Genomic DNA, 21526 nt, shown 5'->3' on the forward strand with positions numbered 1-21526 from the left:
AAGAGCTGAGCATAGGGGCTTAGCTCTGCTGGGAGGAAACAAGGGAGACGGGGAGGGCTGGCGAGATAGAAAAAAAGAGCGAGAAACAGGGAGTGCTGTGTGTCAGCCAATTTGAAATGGCTACCAGTGGATCATTGCTGAATGAGTGCATGTTTGTGTGCAGGGAGACAGCTTGTCCCCATTTTTAATCAGGGGTCTCTGCTTGGTGTACGACTGAGCGAGTGGCTGTTTGTGGTTGTGGATGTTGTTGGCCCGTTGGCTCCCCCATGGTCGTCACGGCGTCAACCTTCCAGTGACGGTGTGTTTAGAAGCCGTTGGCATACATAAAACTAAGTTACGCTACTAGAAGATTAGCTAAACGGCTGCATTTTATCCTCTTCTTCCCAATGTGATTTCAGTCAAATCCAAAAGAAATGGTCAAGTTTATTTGTACAGGACATTTCAGCAACATGGCCGTTTATAAAAACATCATACAGTCACCAATGGTGAAACAAGCAAGAAAGATTACGTCTTGTTGAATGCTGTCATGGAAATCATCAACACACATGAAATATGTTGATCAGTGTCATTCATTCATTCATTCATTCAGTCATTCATCATTTACTACTAAAAGGCAGCTCTAAGCAGGTGGGTTTATAGCCTTTATTTAAAGGAGCACAGCGTTTTTTTGCCATTTTCTGGAAGTTAACTCCAGATTTGTGGTGCATAGAAGCTGAATGCTGCTTCTCCATTGTCATTTCTGATCAAAATGACTGAAAACCTGTAAATATCCGTGTCGGTGGCCTTAAGTTTGGTCTGCATAAAAACACGCCTGAATCCTTTGATTACTTATATATTCATACAGCTGAATGCTATACATGCATTATTATCTTGACGCACGGCCTAGGTGTGTGTATATGTGTGTGTGTTTATAATACTGGGGATGGAAACGGCCCACATGGGTTGATGGTAGTTTCTGTGGTTTCATTACTCTGTGCTAATCACGCCTAGCAGCTATTTCTCATTTACCTGTGGGCTCATCGGAGCCAAACTCCATCCCCTCTGTTACTGTTCAAACATAAAATTACTCATTTTATTTGGCAGCAATTCTTTTTTTCCTCCATCTTTTGCTATGCTGCTGCTAACAAGATGGTCTGATTTCGGTTGATGTTGAAAGGTCAACACGTCGTCGTATTTTGTATATGTATTTTAAGACCCATATAACAGTGGCTAATTGAAGCTAGCCAGCAACAGCTAGCCTGTAGTCTAGCTTTTGTTGGCAACAAGAGTCAGCTAAAGAGAGCTAGAAGCAATTGTTGGATAGCTAGCTTTGGTTAGCTTGCTAGTTCTAGGGCTAAGTAGCCATAATTCACAATTATTAACTAGCTTGTTGGCTAGCTCTCCACAGTGAAACCAGGTGATGACAGCAACATTATACTTTAGGGCTGCTTTTCCTCACCAACAAGCGCTTCATAACTAACAATTTATTACAATTACTAGCTAGTTTGTTGGCTAGCTCTGGAGATGAATACATCTCAGTGAACCAGGGCTGGTGGTGACAGCAGCATCACAGTATAGGGAGGCTCTTCCTCACCAAAAATAAAGAAGATAGTCAGAGTTGATGGAACGATGGACTGGAAAATACAGGATAACAGTCAGACATTTATTTACTCAACATGTTATTTTAGTATAACAATTGCATCAGACATACAGAGTTTAATTGGATTCAGAGCAGCTGGCTGCATATGCATATCACCTTAAAATTGACATCCATGTGTAATTTTTCTCAGCTATGCACTGCTTTGTGTTCGTCTTTCACATGAAAACTCATTTAAGTACAGATTTTAGTTAGTCTCACAGTAGCGATGTGAAGAAGTTCCAGTGGTACAAACACTCTTTCATGGCACATTGTGACAGATTCTCGGTGTCTCTAATAAAACGCGCTGGCTTGTTGTTCTCATATTTCATCGGCTGTCGAATTCTTTTGATTGCTGTTGCGCAAAATCACATTTATCGCAGTTGGATGGGAACTGTTTTTGACAAATTAGAGTATACAGATTATTTCCAAAAGGGGATCAACACAACAAAAGCATTTCTTTATCAAAACAGGAAAAACGCAGGCGCCAGCTGAAATGTTATGACAACACAAAGACGGGGGGTGGGAGAAGCCATCTTTACTGTTCTGAAAGTCGGATTTGTGCTCCGTTGTTGTCAAGTCTTCCCAGTAGTGTTCTATGTTGTGCTTTTGTTCTTTTATGTATTATGTCAACTGTCCTAATTTAGCTTTTTCTTTATTTTTGCCTTTTGTATTTCACAGCTGGGACAACGTACATCTTTGGACGAGGCGGAGCCCTCATCACATACACCTGGCCACCCAATGACCGGCCGAGCACGCGGGCAGACCGGCTGGCAGTGGGCTTCAGCACGCAGCTGAAGGAAGCCATTCTGGTCAGGGTGGAGAGCGCCAAGGGACTGGGAGACTACCTGGAGCTGCACATAGTAAGACACATTCTCCCCACTGCATAGTTTTAGATTTCCACTGAAACAACAGAGCCGTGTTCCAGTGAGTAAAACTGGACCCCTGGCTTCTCTAAGTGTGGCTGATTTTTCTTTAAATGACATTTAGATTATTATTTTTCTTTTTACCCGTTTCTGCTTTCAAGGCCCGTTAAGAAGGATTAGGCTCCGAGTAAAGAAAATGGCTAATTATACACACGCACACACACACACACACACACACTTCTTGTTATTTCTAGTCATCACCCTAATTTGTGTTTTACAGCTTTCATATGTTGGGCTTAAAGGTCATTAAAGCCCACCTCCATTGATGGATTGAAATGGCTATTAAAGGACAACAGGCATTTAAAAGGCATTTAACGGGGCTCTAATTGTATTGTTGACCTCCATGCTTCTTCCACCTAATATTCTGTTCATTTTCATGGTGGGTTTTGTGTTAATTACCATCCAGGATTACTTGCTGCTGCCTCTGAGCCGTTCAGAGGGAGCGTTTTACTCCGCCGGATGGTAAAAGGTGATGCCGCAGCAACAAGACGGGAGAAGACACCATCACTGTGATCTCCACTTATCTGCCCTCGGCCTCTTGTGTGCGCCGCGCTCGCAGTGCTCTGGCAGCCGCGCCGACCCCAATTTGTTTGGTTCCTAGCCCGAGTGCCGAGAGCAACAGAGAGAGCGGTGACCCCCGGGGTCGCTCCTCATCCAGTGCTGGGTAAACTGAGAGCAACAGGGCGAGGGGCCGACGGGAGACGGGGAGGGACAGGTGTGTGAGCCGCCGCTGCCGAGTTGACCGAGCAGGTCAAGGCCAATTTAAATGCTCTTAGCTTCAGTGATAAATACGGGTAATGACTGTAATGATGAAAGATTATAGTTGTAAATATAATGGACCCAACAAATAATGCATGGGTTGTGGGGAGGGGGGAGGCTAAGTGGTGATGCATCAGGGGTCAACTGTAGATGCTCTGAGCTGTAATGGGTCATTTCCTGTGATGTGAAGTCGTCCGTCTGCTGGTTTTAATATTTTAAAAGTCGTCTGGAGCACAAATGACTCGGTGAGACATACAACGATATGTGAGAAGAGGGGAAGACATCAGCACAGAGGAGGATTTCACAGTGAAAATAAGACGTCTTTGTGTTAAAAATGCAGCAATACATAATTGCTATCTGTAGTTATTTCTTTGCTTACATTTCAAACGGTAACGCAAGTATTATACCTATTGCTGCTTACTATTGTGGTTATAATGAGGACGGGGACTTTGATATTGACTATTTAATTGCACAGATTTTAATGCAATTAATTGCTTTTTTTTTTTTTTTGTAAATTCAAAGGTGATTGGAACCTTTGAATTTGCCTGGAAATCTGACACCACTGGTTATAATTAGATTTTTCTTAAAATTTTGATTCTTATCTTTCCTTTTAATACAAACACTTGTGAATTATAAGTCTGCATGTACTCATGACAGAGGTTTACCAGCTAGCATCTTTCAGCTTCACATATATTAATAAGACTAATATGAAGCTTATTTTCCACTTCAAGTAACAAAATGAATCAGATGAAGACGATTCCAATTACATTTTTTTGTCCCTCAAACTGGTCCAACTCATTTAGAATCTTGCTTTTTTCTGATACAGATTTTCAGTCTATTTGTACTTTTACAGCACAGATTTTCCCACAACATACCATAAGTATAATACGATTATGAAAATCTATGACATCTCAGTAGCTCTATAGAAGTTTGAAGTGCATCTTTCTGTAGTTTCTGCTTGAGTGATGAGGAGTTTTGTCACCAGATATATTTTCCTAAGACACGCTCCAGGATATATCTTCAGTTTACCAATAAAAATAAAATATCATAGCTAAAAGTATCTTAAGATCCACTTTAAAAGATTAGAAGAAGGCTAAACTGTGGTAAATATAAAGAAGGGAATAAAGGATTAAGCACAACAGCATAGTGTTTCATGTAAAGTACTCTGACTTGTCCTGTCACTGAATATGCCTCACAAATAGACTTTACCAAACTTAAACTGGCATGGTTCTATGAAGCCAGTTTTGTTTAAATAAAGTTTAATCCAATATATCAGCTAATGTCTCCAATGCCAGTCGGAAGCCGAGGAAAATAAATGAGCAGCATGACTGAACGCCATGTGAGGTGATTGCTGATGTCTTCCCATCACTCTGTGGTGTTAGCACACTCTTAACAGTTATGCTCTGTATAGGCGATCACACTTCCAGTTAATCACAGCAACTGTTTCCTACTTTCTGTTTTTAATCTTCTACAGTCAGCAAGGGTCCAATTAGAAGACTTCTATCCCCACCTCCATGAATGTATATGCTGGTCAACAGATGGAGTGGAGGAAGACAACGTTGTCATGGATTAGATATTACAAATGTCGCCCTTTGGCATAAATGCTACACGGAGTTCAGTCGACTCATTTCCCATCAGCCGAGACGTTCTCTGCTTCAGCCTCAACATATTGCTTTACGTATGCTCTTTTTTTTTTCTTTTATAAACTGACAGATATTATCCCTCCAACTGTTTTCAGAGTCCATCTATTGGCGCATTCTTCTAGTACGTTGATTAAATTTAATTTAGGATTTTGGCATAAGGTCCTGCTGTGGAGCAGAGGGATTTCTTGCTTTAGCGGTTTCTGTACTGTGTTGTCACAGGTCAGTTAAAACACCACAATAATAACTCACACAAACCAGGTGAAATTGTAATGCAGCCCAGAAACTGTCTGAGGACCTTCAGCTTGACATGTTGAGGCTTGACAGTGAATCCCAAATTACTCCCAATGGAAGCACTTTACATGGCAGCTGTGTGGGAATAAGGAAAGAAGAAGCTGGAGAAGATAGTCGATATTAAGAATGTACTCAAAACACACTTAGAATCTGGAAATTTGGTTTGGGAAATGTGTGAACTGTTAGAGCTGAAAAGGTTTGGGAGCTGTGTAACAAAGACCGTCAACAACCTGAGTGCTAATATCTTTCAGTGTTTTGGTTGGTTTAGTGACAATGTACCTCATTAGGAGAGCTAGAGTATATTTTTGAATTAATTATTTTTTAGCAACGGCTGTGTTACAGTTGACCTCGCCTTTTCGCGGTTCAGTATTCACAGATTTTTCGGTGGAACATAACGTTCGCCAATTAACAGATTTTATTCTAAAATATTTCAGAGTGAAAAATTCAGCTTGGGAACCTGAAAAACCTGGTGCAGCTTGGCACACGCTACACTGACGTTTGCAAAGAAGCCATTCCTGGAGCGCCGTTTATCTTCCTTGTTGCTGATTGGCTGATTGTGCTTCCTTGCTGATTGGTAGCAAAAGACTCCAAGGATGGAAACAAGGAAGGCCACGAATGTTAGCTTCTGTGGTTGAGCTAAAATCTTTTTTAATGCAATTTAAGGTATATTTGTTGATGGTAACCAATCAAAGTTAACTAACTTATTCAAGCTCCAAGTTTAATTCCAATAGCATTTGCTATTTGAATTGGTGACCATTGTCATTTTTCTAAAATAAAGGCCTAAGTCATGTTTTAGTCAAAAGATGATTTAGGTAATAAAAAAAGACTTAGGACATTTTTCAGAAGGTGGCAACATAGAAGACAAACTAAAGAAATAATTCTCCACATTTTGAACTTCCAAACATTACAAGAGGTTGTAATGTGTGTGTTTGTGTAAAAATATGTAATATTTAGCTTTTTGGTTAGAAATGTCTGACTTGCCAACCCGGATTTTTACTTTTCCTGAGCTTTATATTCAGTTTGTCATTTTAAAATAAAACAAACTGTGACAATGATCTATAACATAACACAACAGAAAAAAATACATGCATACATAGGGTATGTGGAAAAACTTGATATCTACAGATTAAATATGTCCAAATGAACTCAGAGGAGGGAGCTTGTCTGGTATCAAAACCAAACTAGACTAAACCAAAACCTTTTGTCAGTTAATTTGTAGATGAAAATAAATGCTGAAACCAGCTGACCTTAACCTGGGATCTTTCTAAATGTATTTTATATATTCGTAAATCCATTTTTAAATCCTTGAAGAAACACGGTTCAACCTCCCTACCTGAGGGACGGACTCCTCACTGTTTGTTCCTGCCTGTTGCTCATCACTCATTCGTTTTCTTGCTCTTCTCTCAAGTGCATATTCTCTATCTAACTTCAGTGTTTTTCATTTACTCCCTCGTTCCCTCTCGTCTGCCCCGTTCGTTCTCTCGTCCCCCCACACCAGCGCACACCGACACGGCGGGCCCCGGCTCCTCTGCTCCCACCGCAATTACATTTCATTTGCTGCCGTTCCTCCCGAGTCGCTCCCCTAAATGACTCCGTTCAGCCCGTGGTGGGTGTTTGGTTCTTGTTAATTATGCCTGTCTCTCTCTCTGTCTTTTTTTTTTTTTTGAGAGGAGAAGCACAGGCAAATTAGACCTGCAAACCTGCGAGCCGTGGCTCCCGTATCATCCCACCTGGTGGAGGGTCGGCCTCACGGACCCAGTAGAGCTACCAATGGGCTCCGTGTTCGCCGATGGTGGTCTTGAGGGCCAAATGCGGGGCTTTATTTGCGTTCACTTGTGTAAAAGGTGACATAACACTTGCGTTCATTCGTTGATGGTTTTGTCCAATATTTTCCGTTGGGTTTAAAAGGTCATATTCACAATTTTTCTAAAATAAAGATTCAGTTATCTTAAGACAAGACGTCATATTTTTAGAATACCATTCATCTTTAAGTTGTTGGTGAAATCGGGGGGTTTTTTCTACTCTTAAATTAGAGCTTCACAAACTCTGCTCTCCACCATTTCTTTCTTGTTACAGGAAATGAAACAACACGGTGTGATGTTGTCTCTGCCTGTCCGACTAGAAATACTGGCACCGGTGCAAACGGCTGATAATGGCACACCACCGGGACGTGATGGAACATTACTCCTTATCTCGCCTAGGCCACCCGTCTCTTTATATACTCTTCCCCGTTTCTGTCCAGACCTCCCACTCTTTCATGCCACTCGCTCCTTCGATTTCTGTCCGTTTATGTTACGGAGGGCGGGACATCACTCACTACACCTTTCTGACACGCTGTCATTGGGCCACGTAAAGAGCCGGCTGCGGGCGAGTCGGAGAAGCCGGAAAACGCTGACATCATCTCCTTTAAAATGTCAGACTCTGTCCTCGTAGGACCTTGACTGGTGGTAATTATTTACCGTTGTTGTGGGTATAAATGTGGCGCAGTTGCATTGACATTTGGAGTTCTGGATGGAAAAAAACTTCTGATACATTATCTGGAAAAGGCCAAAGGAATGGTTCGCTGCTGAGCAGACATAAACACATTAAAGGGACAGCTCAGAGATTTTGTACAAGCCTTTTGTGAGACTGTTAAGAGTAACGGATCCCGGTAGCAGAAAGATGTCATATAAGTGAGTTTCTTGATCTTAGCCATTTAAAACAATTCTAACTGGAATCATTGTTAGCGACTGAATAGAAATAAGAACTGTTATTGAAACATCACATTGCTTCTCACTGAGGTGACTATCTTGCGAGCTCTACCCCGCTGCGGTCGCCAAGACTCTGTCCAGTGAAGTTGGAACAGAATGCCCCGGCTGCTCTTAGATCATCTGTTGGGCAGCATTTTGTGTTCCCAGTAAGTTCCCAGTCACTTATTGTTCCCAGTGGGAACAATAAGTGACAACAGACTTCTAGGGCAGCGTCCTGATCCTCAAGGTGAACTGCAGAGCAACTTTCAGATATTTCCCTGCTTCAGCTCAGCTGGCTTCAATTGATGACTGATTATTAGTCTTTTGCTGAGCTAATAATGTATGAATCATGTATGTTAAAGCAAAGGAAAAAGATCTTAGACATGTATTGTAGCGTGCCTTGAGGACAAAGGTTAAGAAACACTGGTCTAGGGGTGTGATGAGCTACATCACAATCACAGCCCACCCTTTGTTTAGTTTGTAACATAAATTTGATCTTTAGCATAATATCAAACTCTCGTCCCATCTCTTGTTGGGTGTTACACACCTAGCATGGATCACATGCTGCGATACAGGGTTCTGTTCCCAAACATCTCCTTGGCCACTACATGACAGTACATTTTCTGAGGTTGCCAGAGGCCCAACCTGCCTGGATTATATCCAGTCCATTATGAGGCAGTGATGGCCTGTCAAGGTTTAGTTCTTTTAACCTTAGAAAACAATGATGTGTCCTGAACATGTAGATGATTAATATGCTATGTAGAGTGTTTTACCCTATGGGTGACAACATTTTCCTACAATCCTTTGAGGGTTTCTTCATGTTCCTACAAACTCACTGGAATGTGATGTCCTTCTACAATAAGAAAAATATTATTCATAATAACTTCACAGAATCTCCTTTAGACTAGCTCTTTTACTTGCTTTTCAAAGTCACATTATCAGATTTCTCATGTGTCTTTAAGTATTCTCTGCCAACCAAGACTATGAAACAAACAAAATGAATATGAACTTACTGTTTGGTTAAGAAATTAGCTTTTTTTTTCTTCCTATCTCTCTCTCAAGCTAATGAACCACAGAAACTGGATAACTCAAAGCTCCATGGTAGCCAGTAGAAGTGATTGACAACCTTTGATGAAGAGAAATCCGTGAAGTTGATATACAGAACAGAAGAGCCAGGATTGTTTGAATCGGACCTCAAAGTTGTCTTCACCTAATGAACCTTTTTAAGGCGCCATCAAATTTGCCTAAAACTTGATCTCATCTAAGTCTGTTACATGGATCTTTCACAGATCTATCTCTGTGGCTGGTGGTCCGACGTTTATCTCTTCAGTTAATGTTTTTGTCCTGCAGTTCTTTCATTTTTTCTTCATTTTGGCATCTCTAGCAATTTGAGTAAATTTTACAGTAAATGTTCTTTTTTAAATCATTTGACCTAATATAGTTATTCTGTTGGAAGACAAAAAAACGTTTTCCAATGAGTCTTAGATTCGTTATTTGACTTCCTGCAGAGAGAAAGTAGCCACCACAACTATTAGTCATTATTACAGTAGAAATCGTTTCTCAATGGGAATTTTGCCTTTTTCACAAATTTATAATAATAAAAAAAATCCTCACAGTATCAGGGAATTAAAAAGTCAAAGTTAAAATAATAATTTGGGCATTTCAGGATGGCTTTCTTTTTTTTTTTTTTATTACCAACCTGCATGAAATTTTCACCATGAAGGCCTGGGGTGTTACATCCACAGAATGAGGGATACTGACAGATATGAAAGCAGGCTGATAGATAAATCTCCCATCTGAGGCAGCTGGGAAAGGTAGATGTCCTTGGAAGCAAGACATCTGAGCCACCCAAACGGCTCAGCATTACACACACAGAGAATGTCACTTATATATAACATTCTTTATTTTTGCTTTTAGCAAAACTATTCCCTGTAAGGGTTTGTAAGGCAGGTTAAGGGTTAATGACTGAATTTCAACCTTAATGTCCAACAAATAACAGTTTTTTAATTGAAATTTGCATCAATACAGAAACATGTCGCCTCTAAAGGTTATGTTTGTTTGAAATCAGCTTCCCTGTTCATCTCTTGGTATGAGCATCAGATGCAGCAGGCTGCAGACTTTCCAGCTGAAAACCTGTTCGGAAGATTCAGTGGAAGCACAGCCTTTTCCTCTAGTAAAGTTGCACAACAGTCCATGTTTTATTTATTGTTTATTTCTTAATTGGCTTATGAAAATGCAAATGTTCCAGGTGAAGATCATCGAGATGCAGAGAGTTGGTTTAAAGAGAGCCTGAGATTTACTGCTGAACAATCAGATGGGCAACTGTTAGCGCTGTCAACCTTAGTAAACGTGACGGGCTGTCCACATCATGACTGTCCATATTTGTCATAATTGGAAATATGTCTTACAATCTGATTTTGTATAAACTGTAACCAAGGAAAGTGTGAAACACTGGTAATATCCCAGCCTGCACAGCAGTATATTGATGAATGAGTTGCATTATCAAAATAGTGTTGACTGAATTATCCTGAAACTGTTACACAACAGAACTGAACAGGTGGTACTTTACCTAATAATAAAAACTCAAAAAGCTTAAACTCATAGATCTGCCATCCTCATTAAATTTGCAACAGTTTTTAATGCAAGCGTTCAAAGGAGAACTTTTTCTTTTACTTTTAAAGACCCCTGCTGCCCAACCCTAACCTCATTATCCAGAAACACAAGAATAAGCACTTAACAACTGAGTCCTTCCCAAATCCTCCATTGAAACGAGTGCCATAGTTGTAGCTTTAAAGTCCAACAAAATAACACAACTAAGTCATTAATATTAACTTACTCAGTAACGGATGCTCACATGTAGCTCTGTTTTGCCAGGTATAACTTTTTTGTTCCTGGAGCATTTTGTGTAGAATATATTTTGGTTTCTATATCTTAACTTTTCTTTTCTCCAGCTGCCATCTTCAATAAAATTAAATCTTGAGCTGCTGATGTTTTTATAAAAAAAAAAGAGCTAGCCATATCTTGATACTGAAAATTGCTGATACTTACAAAAGAGTGCATACTCTGTTTTAGTATAACAGATTACTTGGATCGTACCATATTTTAAACTATCTCCAATTTCTTACATCAGTCAAAACTCACAGGGAAAGTTGACTGGCTGGCTCAGAAACTTTGTTTTACACTAGATGAGATTTGTTCTCCATGGAAATCTACATTAAAAGCATATATAAAGGAAAAGAAAAGCAACACTTACAGTAGAAAAATCTGTGAGGGTTGTCCTGCAGAAACGCACATTTTCGCTGTGTGAGTATTACGCTCCAGCTTTAGGCTTCTACTACACCAACACTGGCAATTTGAAAACTGGGCATGCAGGAAAAGTTGTCTCTGATTTCAATCTGGATGCAATACCTACAGCAATGTTTTTCTAGTACCACGCTCCACTGTACCCGCTATGTAGCATGGCTGTCAGCAAACAGAGTGGTAAACACAGGCACCGAGCTAAATCCCGGCTGAGAAGCTGTCTTTTCTACTGCCTCCTCAGCAGAAAAGGCTTTGGTAAACGCAGAGCGGACAAAAAAAGTTTGTTCATTAGAACTGAGCATCCCATGACATCCCATGATTAAGACATTAGGTGTCATCTAAAACTGTTTGTAAGTTGAGTAATGAGGGTCTTAAACCCAAGAAAGACTTGTTAAAGATGCGTGAGGTTAATTACTACTACTTTCACAGGGTCCTTATAACACAACCAAATGCCTCGACAGATGGCCAAAGAAAGCTGGAGGTTTTTTATGCACTTTTCATTACCCGCTTGATCTTTTTTGTTTTTTTTAAATTGTGACTGTTTAGTGGTTTCTGTATGTATTTATTGCTATTCTCACTTTGTTCTTTGTGCGTTTACAGCTAGCAAGTTGTTACACTAAGTGCTCTGTGGGAAGTGTCTCATCTGCAGTTATGGGCTGGTGCACATTGCGCAGCGGGCCTCCCCCCCCGGTTCCTCCATCATTGGCTGTCCCGTTCCAGACTCGCAGCATTAAATAAAGGCTGGCTCTGATTACTCGTTAGGGAGCCGTGCTTCAACAAATCTGTCATCTGAGCCGGGACAGGGAGCGGGAGCCTGAGAGGGTGGCAGACAGCAGCACAGACATGGCTGTATTTTCTGCTCCTGGTCACATCCTGACTGAGATGAGAGGTATTCAGTGTTTCTGCTAAGTCTTTAGCCTGGTGAAAACCAGCCCCTTCTCCTACGCTTTGCTTCTTCCAGAGGATCTGGACTCTCAGCTATGGAGAAATGATAGCTTCCTGGAGGCGTGAACTCTGTCGAAGTTTTAAATGTTAACCAGTCGCTAACATTTGCCCGTGACACATGTATTGTACCAGTTCAATGCTGTGAAGCTAATTGGAAATTGTCTGCATTGTAAACAACCATCCTCCACTGCAAAGAGAGACGTGCCGACCCGAACGAGGCGGCTGTTCATCCATCCATTGTACACCCTTGTCCGTAGTGGGGCCGGGAGGGGTGCAGGTGCCTATGTCCAGCAAGACACTTCGGGCGAGAGGCGGGGTCACCCTGGACAGGTCACCAGTCTGCCGCAGGTGGTTCTTCATGTTAATTCAATATTTGGAGGTGTGACTAACACGGACTGAACGGCTTCACTCACTTCCTCCGCTGCCATTGTTAACCCCTGTGTTTATAAATGGGGTCCAACCGACCCCACACACGTAAAACTTGTATCGTTTGCCTCAGTCCTCGCTCGCACAAGGGTTAAAACCACATGCAGACTAAACAACTCGTATAATAAGTCATTGTTCACAACTTGTCCTTCTGCTTGCTGATTGGTCCAGCAGAAATTATAATGGAGGAACCGATCTGATGGAAAATCAAGTCTGATGACGTTAGCAGCGATTAGAACACATTAAAGTCAAAGGGGCTTTGCAGACTGCCAGTGATTCTCTGCGACTGCCTCTCTGACTGTCCGACCAAAATAGGCTAGAGGCCTATCTGGTCTATCTTACTCAATTTGCTGTTTTTTTGTTTTGTTTTGTTTTTTTCCACAGGAAATTGACAGAAATGTCAGAGTGGAAGTGAGACACTGTGGAAAATTAAACACTTCCGCTTTGGGAACCTGTGGTTGGACCTCAAAATTACACTGAAATGCTGATCTTGGTTGAGCAGCACCAGCTTGCTCTCACAATGGCGGGATTTCCAGTACTCTCACGAATGGACGGACTGTCATGTTAAAGCCTGTGTTTGGGCCTTATGCTCTGCCTTCTGCAGATTACCTCATTGATCTCACCTGCTTTGCCTGCCCTCTTGCTGACCTGGATTGATTCCCCATACTTTGATTATTGGACTGTGGATATTAAAACCCCTGCCATTCCCACATAGAGGATTGCCCTCTATATGGTTCTACTGGTGAAACAATCCCCAGTAAAATAACACTCACCATTCCTCTGCCGTTACATCACAGAGGACCCAAGTCTGTTGAGGTCCAAATGTCCAAAGAGGGTTGTCCTGACAACCAACACTGGTGGAGTCTGACCAGAAAGTCATTCATTCAGATAATAGTCAGTAAAACTTGTTTAACTTTTCCTGGCTGTTGTCCTGGGTGTAAACCATACTATTTCCAGTACAAAATAGTCTGGGTTTTTACCTGCACAGAAATGCTTTTTCTCTCATTACCAGCCACCAGACAAGCCAAAGTTTTCAATCGGAGTCCAATGGCTATGATGTGCCGATCAGCTAGTGCTACTTTAAGGGCTTTAGACAGCAACTGTTTCATTATGAGTTGAGAAATCAGATCTGACATGTACCACCAGCCTGGGATGAGTTGATCTGTGAAGAGGAGAGGGTGGAGAGATGCTCGTGTCAGATAAAGGAAGACGGTGATGGAGATAAAACTGTAAGAGAGGCTTTTATCCTCTTCTGCCGCCTTAAGTAGCATGCTGATGTGCATGAGAACATTCAGTCTTTGGCATGCTCGGCTGTCATTAACACTGTGTCAGTCAGAGCTCTCGTGTTGTAGCCACGTGTCTACTGTCCTTAGTATTTATTTGGTTTGACGTAATTACAGCTGCAAGTCTTTTCAAGTAGCTTTGGACATATGGAGCTTGATTCTTTTTTTTTTTTTTTGCTCATTCCTATTTGCCTAACCTATTGCTGATCATTTCAGTTACAGAATTTTATGCACAAACCTATTTTCATTTCAGTATAAACTGATTTGATTCAGTGATACAATTTGATACAGTTTGGAACAGAATTGTTTTAAAGAAATCTTCACACTGTCTTTTCCTCTCGTCATTCGCATAATTTAAACTGAATCTCTGGACCGTTTGAGTGGAAAAATGGGTTTTGAATCAAATCGTGACCTTGAAAATCAGAACCGTATCACTGTGGACTGAAAGATTTGCATCTCTAGGTGGTACATAGTTTGTGGCAAACTTCAAGAGGTCTGAATATAAACGTCCCCTACAACCTTCAGGTTTTATATATGGTCTATAGAAAATCCACTCCCTGTCCCTCAAAAAAATACACTAAAGTTTATGGTTGGAACTTTAAAATGTGAAAATGTTTAAGGGGTATAAATGCTTTTACAAGGGCCTATGTATACGGTTACAAGGTACAGCGGTTAGTCCCACTGTTTCTCTTGTACGTTTAGTTATTCCCTTATTTATAACTCCCTTCCCTCCCCCATACTTTCTTACTTAAATGGGTGTCACTTCCACAGCCAGCTCTCCTTCATCTTATCAGGGAGGAAAAAGGCAAACATACAGGGAGGGATGGAACAGAGAATAGGGCCGGAACAGAGAGAGAGAGAGAGAGATACAGAGAAGCATGGCTTTGATGAATGCAGCTGCCTCTCAAAGGGGAGAGTGGGCTGCTGTTTGTAATGAGATCGGGTCCTGGTGGGTTTGGCAGGGTCTCTTTCCTCGGCCAGTGGGAGCCTGACAGCGTATCGATTAATCCTTCCCTTTCGCATCACTAATTAATTGCCCCTGCAAGTAGGGGAGACGCAGGCTGATAGTTGGTGGTGGGCAAGGGGCACACTCAGGTTTTAGAGGTTTCATGTTAGGTGGCTTACTTTGAATAGAATAATCTCACCCTTGGATTGGCAGACTACCCCCCGAAATCAACCCTTTCACACCTTTAAACCCCCTTGACTGATGATGGTGGTGGAGAGCAGCACAAAGCACAATTATAATTGCTCCCTGGGAGACTTGATTTTAGAGTACACAGCCTAACGTGTGATGACCACTTCAAAGCAGCGAATTGGCTCGTACCTGTCAACTGTCTGAGGGGGGTAGGCGGTTTTGTGGAAAAACCTCAGCACCGTCAGGAAGTGATGCAACAACCTGCACTTCACAGTGTGGCTTTGTTGATTGGACTGACCTCGTTGTTTGTCTTGTCAGTGCTGCAGCAGCAGAATAAGGGAATGCGTGCTTCCTCACGGGACCTGCTACTGATAGGAAGAAGAGCTCAGCACCACAGAACCGGAGCGGGTCAAGCAGATAATCTACTGAGAATGGTAATGACCTAAACTATTGACTCAGGCGTGTTGTGCAACAAAATCTTTCTAGATTATTGTGAAAGTAACATCTGTCTCGTTCAACTCTCTCTAGCCGTTTATTCATTCAGGCTATTTTTAGAGTCCTAGTTATCAACATGTGTTCTTTCATCTCGACCTCTCGGGGTTTTAATTCAATTCAATAAAAAAAAAATAAAAAAATCTTTTGTTTTCCCAAAGGGAACTTAGATGTTTTCATAACTCATATTTTTGAAGTATGTATGATGATGCGGACAAAAAGCACTTCCGGTAGTGGTCAGTCCTACAAATCTGAAGAAACCTCTGGACAGGGAGCCATAAGTCTACTGGCAGACTGCTTAAAGCAAAACTGGAATAATGTTGAATACGGTCCCCACTTTTACCACATACTGATTCATAAACATACATACAGAAGTTAAAAATGTGTCAGTGACGAGATTTATTGAACATCAACAGTTCATCTGGAATGATTTATTATGATGAATACAGACTAAATTGCAGTCTGAGTGAAGCTGGTATATTATGTTCCTATTTCTGTACCCTCAAATGATCATTGGAAGTTTCTGAAAACAGTTTATTTTTACTACTTTATACTTCATTGTCTTGTTTTTTTATCTGTTGAAATGCACTGGGAACACTAAGCATGGTCATCTGCTAGCAGAGAGGCCATAGACATGTAATCGTTCACTTAGCAAGGTACCTTCCATTATCTTTAGTGATTTTAGGTCGCTGTACTGTGGCCTTCGCTATCTGGGTGTCCTGTAAGAGGAAAGGAGTGGATGAGTTTTTCTGATCGATATTCTGTTAAGGTCCAAGAGGAGATCTGTTGTGTGGTTTTAGACCTGCCTGAGCACCTGTTTACTCTGTTTGCACTATCTTCATAGCGTTTAATGCAAATAGAAAGTTTATTAGTTAGGAACAGTTGTCTTTGAAGTTTGTCATTTTAGCTAAGATTCATAAATTTGCCATTTGTTTCAAAGCTTTATCCCAATATGACTGACAAACACAGCGATAGGTCACAATAAGTTCCATTAAAACAGCCTGAAACAAAGAGACAGAAAATGTGCTCACCGCATGACCACATCTTCCAAGAGCTCAGCCAGAAAGAGAGACCGTATGGACACAAGAAAAAAGATTATAAGAGCAGGGCAGGGCATGAAGGCAGCTAAAAGCATGAAACAAGATGGTGAAAAAAAAGAAGTACAAGTACATTTATCCATTCTACTTTGTCTTTAGTAGCGGCCCCGAGGATGGAGCCACTGTGCGGTCCTCTCCAAATGTCACTGCTGTACATCTACATCCAGCCCTCAGCTCCCTCTGGATGCACTTTAGCTAGGCCAGCCTCCACTCACTGCAGTGAGCAATGGGCCTTAGAGGACAAGCCATTTATTCAGTCCAACTCTGACTTCATTGAACACAATTGCAGCCTGACACTCCTCATGAGGAATGATGCATCTGTGTGCATTCTGATTCACTGACACTGACTGATTCTAATTCACTTCTTTTTTCTGTTAAAGTGATAGTTTCTTTTTAAATGTAACAAAGGCAACTTTTTTATTTAACAAGTTTCTCAACTCTGCTGTTTGGGTCATGGGGGAAGTGGTGCCCATTTCTATCGGTCATTGGGCGAGAGGTCTGCAGGAAACACACAGTACAGATAGCAATCCTTGCTAACACTCACACCTAAGGATGATGTGGAGAGACCAGTTCACGTAACAGTCATGGTTTTGGAGAACAGGCAACCTTCATACAGAAAAACCTCAAGCCTGAATTTGAGGAATTTGAACCTAAAGCCTTATTTCTGTGAGGCAACAGTGCTACCAAATTTGCCACCATTCAATCCACCATAAAGCCGCTGCAAAGTCAAATGAGCAACACCATATCCTGAGACCACAACCCTGCATCCAAGATTATTAACACATGATCAAACACAAACAAGCAGAACGGCAACTCCCAAAAACCATTGCCTTATCCTTATGCACGCAACACACACCCACACCTTCTGTCAGGACCGATGCCATGTCGACAGACATAATAGACAGCAACACAATACACCCAAATTGTCAGAACCCGCAGACAGTACCTGGTAACCAACAGACCACAAGCAGCTCAAATCAACCTAAAGTGGTGAGTTGAATATCAAAATGAACTCACTGTTCTCCAACAGTCCCCAGGCCTTAATTCAACAGAGAACCTTGGGGCCATGTTGGACTGAGATCTACAACCAGCTGATCAGCAAAAAATGGGAAAAAAAAATGGACAAAAACATTGTCAAGCAATGTTTTTGACACCTTGTTGAATCTATGCCACAAAAAAGTGGAGTGATTGGGGTGATGGTGGCAATGGTGGTAGGAGTTCATCTTGCAATCAGTGTGTGGCCAGTTCGATTCTAGCAGCACTGTCGTTGTGTCCATGGGCAGGACACTTCACCCACCTTCCATTGGTCAGAAGGGCCAGTGGCGCAGTATAGCAGCCTTACTTCTGTCAGACTGCCAGACAGAATTCAGACGCTTGCCATCACCAGTGTGTCAATGGAAATGACTGATTTCATTGTGAAGCGTCTTTGAGTCCTGAAAAGCGCTGTACAAGTCTGAAGTCATTTCATTTCATTAATACTGAAGACAAAAGGCAGACCAACCTAATACTACCAAGGTGTACTTAATGTGGTCGGTGAGTGTGTTATAAATTCTGTTTCATTTTACCCACTAATTTCTCTGTGGACTCGCCGTGTTGATAATAATTCACAGCAAAACAAGAAACTGAAATGTGGCTAAGGACAGAGGAAATAATAAAAAAAAAAAATGGACTGACAACGAGAGCAAAAGAAAAAAAAATAGAAGCGAATGTCTTGTGGGTAGAGCGAGGCGGAAATGATGTTTACATCTGCTCATCCATGCATAACGTTCTCGACTATGCTTCCAAGCCCTCGGTGATGTACTCCAGGCACCACTGATGAATGCATCTTTTCTCACTCGCCACTCTCGACATTGAGAGTCCATCAGCCATCCTTCAGTTCGTACACCGCGAAGAACAACTTCATAATTTAGCGCTATTGTTGTGCTGAACTGAATGCCATTAGGAACGAACGTCTGAAGCCGTCAGCATGAATTTGGTCAGAAGAGTGAAGGCTATTAAAACACAACCGGTGTGGAGAAAAGATAAGAACATGACTGCTTTTTTTTTTTAATTTGAAATTCCTTCCTCACAGTAAAAGAGCTCTTGTTAAGTGTCGGTAAAATCACTTTCTCGCAACATCCGTCTGAGGAAGAAAGGAGGATGTCAGTGGTATAAGAAAACATTTTGGTTATGACCTGATGTTTATGTAAGTTTCTTACCTTGGTTGTATGACATTAAATTGGCATTACTCTGTCACTAAACAAGGAGCATTTTTATTCAAAATCCACCATTCTTTTAATAGCGTATAGCCATAGAATGCTATCACAGCATTGCACGTTCACATATAATTTACTAAATTAATTTCTGTGAGTTTAATGATGATTACTTTCTCTGGATTGGTTGCTAGGGTTAACGGTTCACGATTTGTTGAGTGAGGTTCTGCTTTATTTATGTAAATTAGGTCTCTTTGTGTCTGTGTTAAGCATAAATCCTGAGTAGTTGGTCATGAATGGTGAGTTTGAGGATTCCAATTTTCCACTGCATGCTAGCAACAGATTAAGCAGCACACACAGCACAATGCTATCCGCCATTGTTTTTGTTCTCTGCTCACACCTGCGTAGTGGTACGTTCTGCACATGTGGGCTTTTGAACCTGCAGAGTACTTCACACTTCCTCAGGGGCTGTTACCGAAAACTTTCACCCTGAAATCCGATTTCAACAGATTTTAGCGGCAAGCTAAAATCTGTTGGCGTGCGGCTGGATCGCAACAGAAATGCTACGGTTTCACAGAAACCTGGCTCAATGCAAATGGGGCCTCATCAGAATTATGTTTTTAAACCTTTATTTTTGCTATTTATGATCATTTTCCACTTACAGCTCATAGAAATATGACATTTAGGAGTAGAATATTGCATCAGACCAATAAAAAACAATAACATTTTAATACTGAAACATGAGTGTAATTTAAGGGGCAGTATTGTGTAAAATCAATGTATCCCCCCAACAGCTCCCGCAGACTAGCCAGCAGCAATTAGCAAAAACCTGGAGGAATTCTACATCTGCTAAGCTCATTATATGAGCTGCTTCTCATTGCAACGCTGGTAAAAACGTTGTTAATGGGTTTGTAGAGGAACCATGTCGAGATGACTTCCAGAAGGTGGAGTTTTTAAAGGTGCCAGGAGTGTTATCTACTACCGGTGATAGATTCACTGTCAATTTAGGATACTTCTTTTGCTCTTCCAAAATCAAAACTCAGTCTCACTCATATAAACAGAAAAAAAAAAAAAAGCGGGGCTCCAAAAGGAACAATGTTTAAAGCACCAAAATGGAAATATCCTGTGATCTTTCTTCCTGTACCCTGTCGCAGTCTTCTCTCTTTTCAATTTCCTTCCCTTTATGGGCAGAGGAGTAATTCACCCGTTATCCATCCTCACTGATACGGGTGACTGAGATCTTCGCTCCCCGAGCAGCGAGAGAAGTCGACTGTCCGGCTGCCCTCTCTTATTCCCAAAGAGATGAAATCCTGTTGTCAGGCCGGCGATAACCGAAGCACGCCGGGCCCCTGAGGTCTGAGCAGACCTGATGGAGGGGGCCGTCCCTGCAGAGGCTCGCCGCTAAATCTTTCATCACTCAGCTGATAAGGTGCAAATAGGATTCACTGGTTGCAGCTGCCGTGACGCTTTGGTAACTCTGGCTGTAAGGAGCGTTTTTCAGCACGGTTGGAACAGATGGCGCCAGTGGATCCGGAGACAGGTGCGGACTGAGGGTGGGACGTGAAGAAGACAGAGAAACGTCTCGTTCTAAGATGAAACTGTCGCGAAGACACCCGCGCTTTGGCTTTTTCTCTAATCCGGACCAGATATATACGGGCTCATGGTAAAGAATGAGGGTTCAGTTGGCAGAACGCAGTGCATCTGCGTTGCCGCTTCCCCATAAATCTTTAAAAAGCTTTCCGTTCCTACCGTAACACCCCTTCATCCCCCCTTTTCCCTCAACAGGCTGCCAGGCCTGTCAGTTTGCCGCGCAGTTTATATTCATCGACCAAAGTCTCTCCGGGGTCTTTTGTGTCTGATTTGTGTCACCAAAATTGGCTCTGAATGTGATCAGAGATGGAACAGAGAAAGGGGGAGGAAAAAAAAAAAATCCGCCTTATTCACTTTGATTTACTGCGGCAGCCACTCAACGTCTCACTCCTCCTCCTGAGATGAGGGTCAGTTTGGATTATGATACACAAACAGCTAACGCCGTTGCTAAAGCAACACATATCATCCTTTAACAAAGGCTCTTGTTTACTTAAGCTCCTAATCTTTGAGCACATCAACAAACCAAAGGGAGGGGGGACAGGTCTTTCAGCGTGCCTTTATGAGATGCAAAAACAAAAACAAACAAAAGGAATAAAAATCTGTGCCACGCTGTGAATATTCAGTCACAAATCACAACACATCTCTTGTCTCCATTTGTCTCCCCAAGCTGGGGCGCCGTACACGTTCTATTCCTGCAGCCACGAGGGAGCAACCTCTTGTGAGTGAGTGAAGGATTGGTGTCATTGAATTTTTTTTTTTCTATTTTTTTTTTCCACTGCACACTCTAGGAGGAGACGGAAGTTCATCATTTATTTACCGGCTGGCGCGATCAGGATTTCTGCACGGCGCTGCTTCGTAGGTTCATCTGGTTGGGAATGGGACAATCAAGACACAACAATCAGCGGCCCCTCGAGTGTAAATTACAAGCTGCTCGACTTGGAGGAAAGGGATGGAAAGGCAGAAAGAGATGATAATAAACTGCAAATAAATCATGAGCTCTCATTTCATCAAGCAGCACCAGACGCCAGTGTTTGTCACAAACTTCCTTAGGAAAATTCAACTTGGAAAACGGAATTTTTTTTTTTTTTTTTTTTGGAGGCAGG

The 21526-nt window shown here is 41.7% G+C and overlaps 1 protein-coding gene across 9 annotated transcripts in view; it reads left to right on the forward strand.

The window, feature by feature from the left end:
* Positions 1–21526, forward strand: part of nrxn2b (neurexin 2b) — a 703630-nt gene that overhangs the window by 541315 nt on the left and 140789 nt on the right. For all 9 annotated transcript variants that reach the window (XM_016673326.1, XM_016673332.1, XM_016673331.1 and 6 more), the window contains one exon: positions 2297–2478. In XM_016673326.1, coding sequence (XP_016528812.1) covers positions 2297–2478 — 182 coding nt within the window. The remainder of the gene's footprint in view (positions 1–2296; positions 2479–21526) is intronic.

Source organism: Poecilia formosa, unplaced genomic scaffold, assembly GCF_000485575.1.
Source record: "Poecilia formosa unplaced genomic scaffold, Poecilia_formosa-5.1.2 Scaffold73, whole genome shotgun sequence".
Lineage (NCBI taxonomy): Eukaryota > Metazoa > Chordata > Actinopteri > Cyprinodontiformes > Poeciliidae > Poecilia > Poecilia formosa.